This window comes from Charadrius vociferus, unplaced genomic scaffold (genome assembly GCF_000708025.1).
Source record: "Charadrius vociferus isolate BGI_N301 unplaced genomic scaffold, ASM70802v2 scaffold187, whole genome shotgun sequence".
NCBI lineage: Eukaryota > Metazoa > Chordata > Aves > Charadriiformes > Charadriidae > Charadrius > Charadrius vociferus.
In genome coordinates, this window is record NW_009649180.1 from 515863 (window position 1) to 521862 (window position 6000).

The 6000-nt window shown below is 35.7% G+C and overlaps 1 protein-coding gene across 18 annotated transcripts in view; it reads left to right on the forward strand.

Annotated features, from left to right (window-relative positions):
• KCNMA1 (potassium large conductance calcium-activated channel, subfamily M, alpha member 1) overlaps positions 1-6000 on the forward strand; it is a 502219-nt gene that overhangs the window by 355270 nt on the left and 140949 nt on the right. For all 18 annotated transcript variants that reach the window (XM_009888636.1, XM_009888640.1, XM_009888635.1 and 15 more), the window contains exons 13-14: positions 1781-1850; positions 3630-3785. In XM_009888636.1, the coding sequence (XP_009886938.1) occupies positions 1781-1850; positions 3630-3785 (226 nt within the window). The remainder of the gene's footprint in view (positions 1-1780; positions 1851-3629; positions 3786-6000) is intronic.

A 6000-nucleotide genomic window follows, 5' to 3' on the forward strand; every position in this document is an offset into this window, starting at 1 on the left:
CACTTCATGATGGTAACGATAGAGTGGTCTCCTAGCTCCATCCTCCTTTTTCACATTGAAGACCAAACATTGCTTATTTTGGTTGACAAGGCACTTAACACATCAGGGACCACCAGATCTTGTCCTGCTTTCCTCCTTATATTCTCTGAAGGAAGAAGATTGAAGAGTCAGTCAGTGGATGACAGCTAGAGTTCCAACAAAGCTAAGCCATTCCATTTTTTGTGTTTCGTTCATACAACCCTAGTTTTAAAGTTAAAATGTCAATGATTTGTTAAAAATTCTCTAACACAGAATTGGCTAGTGTTACGAACCAATTTTCCTGGCCTGTCAGATGTTTGCATGCTGTGAATTGAAGGAAGGGGAGAAATAAAAAAAAATTAATAAAAATTGCTCCACTGGAAGAAGTTCACTGGGTGCAAGAGGTCTGGCTGTCTGTGGAAGGTGCAGGATTTAAATATGCTTAACTTCATTTTCCAAACATACTTTTGCGTTTCAATGCAGGAAACTTTATTTTGACAGTATTTGCATAAATACATTAAAAATATTCCAGTTGCAGATTAGTGCATTCTTAATAGATTTAATACATTTAATGTAATAAAATGCAAAAGTGTTATTTTGAGAGTGGAAGTCTCATGTGTTTTCTCACATTTAAGTGAATTTAATTCAATAAAATTGAATGTTTAATTAAATAATTCAATAAGAAAAGGAAAGTTAGAAGGAAGACCTGTTTTCTCCTTCCACAAGATAACACAAATTAAAATCACGCATCCAACTTTTTTTATGTTTCATGCTCTAGCTTTGATATGGTTCAAAATGCAAGCCAGACCAGCAGTTGGCAAGATACTTCCTACAAAACACCAGTGTAAATAGTTATGGCATTCAGAATCTTATGAGACTGGTGGTTCCCTAATAATTCAAATGATTTTTCATTTTGATCTTCTTTTTCTACCCTTAGTTTGTATGTAGAGAACCGATTTTTTTTGCCTCTTTCTCTCTTTAATTTTGCTTAATGCTTTTCTAATTTTTAAATTGTATGTTCCTCTCCTCATAACATGCTATCAATCCGTTCATTTCTCAAACATTTTTCTTTCCAGCCAGTTTAAATCTGTACACAGTTGAGTATATCTTAGTCTCGTTAAATAATTAAGAATGGAGTCAAGCCGCAGATTATGGAAGTAGCCATATATTTTATAAATTCGGAGTTCAGATACCAGTTTCAATATTGAGCTTTGGAATAATCCATAAAAATTAAGATTAATTTGCATGTGGATTTATGTCAAACAAAATCGTTATTCGAGACATTTAAATATGATGAATATCTAGCAAGTATAAATAAGTATGATGTGGTGGGCAGAAAGAAATGGATTCTCTTCAGACATCATTGGAAAACTTGATTAGTTATGTTGATTCAAAGACATGAAGATAATCACTGAAGATGACATAATAATTGCAAGTGTACTATTTGCTTATCAGTATGAGTACAGTATCTGAACAGAGCTGCTAAAATAAGTCTCTTTCTGTAAATTTTATACAAGTAAACAACTCAACTGAATAATTCCTGAAGCTTGATGTTCTCTAGTATTAGCTGATGGTTATTAACCGAATTTGACTAGATGTAAATATTGCAGAGGCCCGACTTCAATAGGTGTGCTTTACAGCCAGATGAGTAAAAGGGTACAGTTTTAATTGTGGGACTTGACAACACAGTAAAGGTATTGGGTTACATTATCCAAATATCCCACCAGCTAAAAGTTTTGGTTTTTTTTCTTGTATTTTTTAGAGTTATTTCAATAAAGAATTATCATCCGAAGATAAGAATTATCACTCAGATGTTGCAGTATCACAATAAGGTAACATGTCAACTAACAGTGTCTCTCCCCAGAGTTTTTTGCTACATCGTATTCACTGATACACAATTTTTCTATCTCCACTAATAGTAAGCATTTTTCTTTCAAAAAAAAATCCTAATAAGCCTTGCCATGTAATCCACTTACAAGGTAATTCAGTTTCATTTATATATGCAAGGGACCTTATCAAAATCCTCTGACATTTATTAATTGCCGATGGTCTAATTTGCAAAGCTACAGCGTCTGTAGTTCCTCTTGATTACAGATGAGCTTTTAACCACTCGGCTTCTATAAGTTTTGCTCACCTTATTACACTGGAGCTACCCAGGATGAACTGGTGGCCTCTAGGCAAGTCATCGGAAGTCAGTTCTTTGTGGATACTTAAAAAAAAAAAAAGTATAGAATTTTTGTCTTATTGGAGATTTATTGTGATTTTGTTTCTTGCCTGACATTGTACACCTGAAATTGCCGAGTAGTAGGTACAAAAGAAAAAAAAGAAGGTGTTTTTTTCATATAAATCAGAGCTCAGTTGTGGAATTTGTTCCTAAAAATATTGTGGCGATCAAAATTATAAATCCATTTTGGAAAGGAATTTGGCAAATTTTTGATGGTAAATCTGTGACCTTTGCACGCAATTAAGTCAATTCATTCAATTCTGAGGTGAGGAAGTGCATAAACTGCTGATTACCTGGGCTAGGAAGAATGTGTCAGAGAACAGACTACTCCTGTGTGACCTACTTATTTTATTATTTTTAAAAGCATCAACCACTGACCAGTGTCGGAGAAAAAGCTTGGCTGGGTAGACCTTCATTCAATGAAATGCAATAATCCTAGTACTCGGAAGGTTTGACTGCTCACAGTTCCTTATACCTGTAACCTTGGCTAGAACAAGAGCAAGTACTGTTGCTTGTAATGTCCTCTTCCTGCACGTGAATGTAAGGAGAGTGTCTTTTTATAGAATAAAAGCAAAGTGTTCCTCTGCTCTAAACGACTTCAAAAGATCTTTTAAATGCTGCACTTGTCCTTTTTGAATAGTTTTTATAAAAGTACTGAACGGGGATACTAACTTATGAAGGGAAACAAGCATGAAGGTCCTTATGCATTTGTATAAGGAAGATGAAGAGAGACTCTGATAGAGTTATGCTAATAAATGAACAATATAAATACTTGTCTAACTGACCGGTGTCTGTCTGCATGTCTGTCTTGATCAACTCTTTTCTTTATTCAATGTTTACAAATAGCAGTCTTGGGAAAAAGTTTGGATTTTCACTAAGTGCTATCCTTCAGGGTGGAAGGAATGAAATAGAGAAAACAGAAGATGTTGTATAACGTATTAAATGACAGTGTCTTTGAAAGATTGCAGCTTCACACAAATTGTAATCTGAATTACATAATATACAGGAATTTAAGATATTTTTTATATATATATATGTGCCTTATCAGTCAGAGAGTAGCTCAAAGTGCTATAAAAGGAATACACAGAGGGGAGGAAAACTATGCAACATTTTGCGGGTCATTCAGGTGTGAGAGTGAGCCTGGCAGAGTGTCACATCCAGAATATGGCATGAGAAATGTAAGATTTTGTCTATAATAGATAAGATTGGAACATTTCTTAGCATAGACTTAAAGTCTAAAATACTTGTAGTACTTCTGTCTACTCAGAAAAAGCCAAGCCAGTAACAAAGAAAATAATTCACTGCTGTCTCCTTCGATACTGTACTGTATTTGAGGAAGTATTCCTGGTTCTTCACCAGTGGTTTTTTTTGTTTGTTTGTTTTCCAGGCTCATCTGCTAAATATCCCAAGCTGGAACTGGAAAGAAGGGGATGATGCAATCTGTCTTGCTGAGCTCAAGCTGGGTTTCATAGCCCAGAGCTGCCTGGCACCAGGCCTTTCAACAATGTTAGCCAACCTCTTCTCTATGAGGTCATTCATAAAGGTAATGTCTTGTCTCATTAGAATGTACTAGTCCACAATTCTGTTTGTCGGAGAGCTGAGTAGAGAATATGGCTCAAATATGAAACAGATAGGAACACATTAACAGATTTTGTAAGACAAAAAAAACCCAAAACCCAGCACACGCTTACATACAAAATTTCTTTACTGCAAATTGGGCAATGAGCCAGGTTCTGTCAAGTTATGTTTTTATTTTTATTTAGCAGGTGTTTGGCGTTTTAATCATTGTTCAAAGCATCATCCATTTCTAGGGACATACTTCTGGTGTTTTGTGGTTTTTTTGTTTTAGACAAAACACAGATTTGTCTATGAGAAAAGTCCCTGCTGCTAAAACAAAAATATGATTTATGTATGTCCTGTATAGCAACAAAATACCCAGAAAAACGGACTGTTCATTTTGGTCTTTTACTTCAAGTGGCTGGTGGACCTCTGATTGTGAGAGTAAATAAGGAACATGTGTTGGAACTGAAGCCTGAACTTCTGACAATATCATTCCTGTATTTGTTTCTCCTCAGTCAAAAAGCTCTTTTGGACTTATGTGGCAAAATTTAACCCAGTTATTCCTAGACTTCTATGGCAGCTGTACTAGTTCACTGGACCAAGGCCTTGATTGCAGCATTCGGTGCTTCCTTCCTTGTGCCTTTCTGGGACACTGATTCCAAATGTAAAGGATGGTCAGTTTCCAATCCCATGAGTTTTATTAATGGGATGGAAAACACTGGAGTACAAGGTAGGCCGTGGTCCACTTCAAGTCTATTATGCAAGTAAGCAAAAAAAAAAAGAAAAAGCCTAATGTCCTCAGATGAGAAAGCCAGGACTGTTCTCATGGAGGTGCGCTTGTCAGTGCAGTGAGTCTTTATTTACTGCCTATGAAGTCCTGAAATTCTTATTAAGCTACCCTTTGGAGACCTCCAAAAAATTGGAAACAACAGACCTCTGTGTGTCAGAAATATTCCAGACTATTACATATAGTCAAAAAAATGCCAGTTTTCAATATGGAAACAAGCCTGGGCTCTGCACTTTACTGTCTGCAGTTACGATGTTTCCGTCTTAATTCATGTTCTGGAAAAAAAAAAAAAATAATCTGTTTTACTTCAGTAAACTTAGGAACTGTCTATGACTCATCAGCATATGGTCACTTTGGTATTAATCCTTTCTACTTATATCCTAAAAGAAAACTGTATCTATTATGAACTTCATTTTTTTTGCTGGTCATTTTGGTCTGCCTCTCTCTTGTCTGGTGTGGTAACCCAAGACTCAAACATTTGTAACAGTCACACTAATATATCCAAATTACTGAGGTAACCTGTTCTATGAGCTTGCTCTTGACATCAGAAGTAGGCCTGAAACTTTTGCTTAACTTTTGTCTTTCCAAAATCAGAAGGAATTGGTTTTCTCTCAAGCAGATCCAAATATATGGGTAGCTTCAGAAGCCCCAGTCTTAATGCAAGTTATTTTAATACTGAATTTAAACTTGCAGTGAGAAAATTGAGAGGTTCAGAAGGTGGTAAAGTGTACAAATATCTGACTATGGGGGATCTGAGCTAGAGACTGACACATTTATGGCCTGGATTTATGGTTAAAGTGTTTAGACAAGTCACAAACTGCAAATGTGAAGGCATCATCTTTCCAGAAAATGTACCTAACCATGCCATTATCTTACCCACCTTCAATCCTGTATTTTCTTATATTATAAGATATTCTTATAATAATTTCAGTACAGTGACAGATTGGACTATCTCACTGATGAACAGTTATAAGCTGAAGGCTCAGCTTTGCAAGGCACTACTCAGATTACATCTGAGTATTTCTACATAGACAGAACGAACATAAAACCAGCAATGATTTTGATTTGGAGGAAGCTATCAGTGTCAGTTTTGCTCTTGTATCTGTGATTATATACAGTTATAAACAGAACAGGATACAGACATGCCTTAACTTGTGTTACTTCAGATGTCATCTTCAGATAGCACTGAGAGGAAAAATGCCATCAAGTAGTGCATTGGGAGAGTGTAAGACTCTGTTAGTACTGATTAAAAAGATGCCTGCTACTTAACTAAGAATGAGTTGGCCAGGCAAGTAAAATGCGTATTGTCATTTCCAAAGATCTCGGAGTACATTAAAATCTAAAGCAAAATAAATGTAGAAGAACTGAGACATATTTCTTCATGAGAATCCAACTCAATTGGCGACAGCAA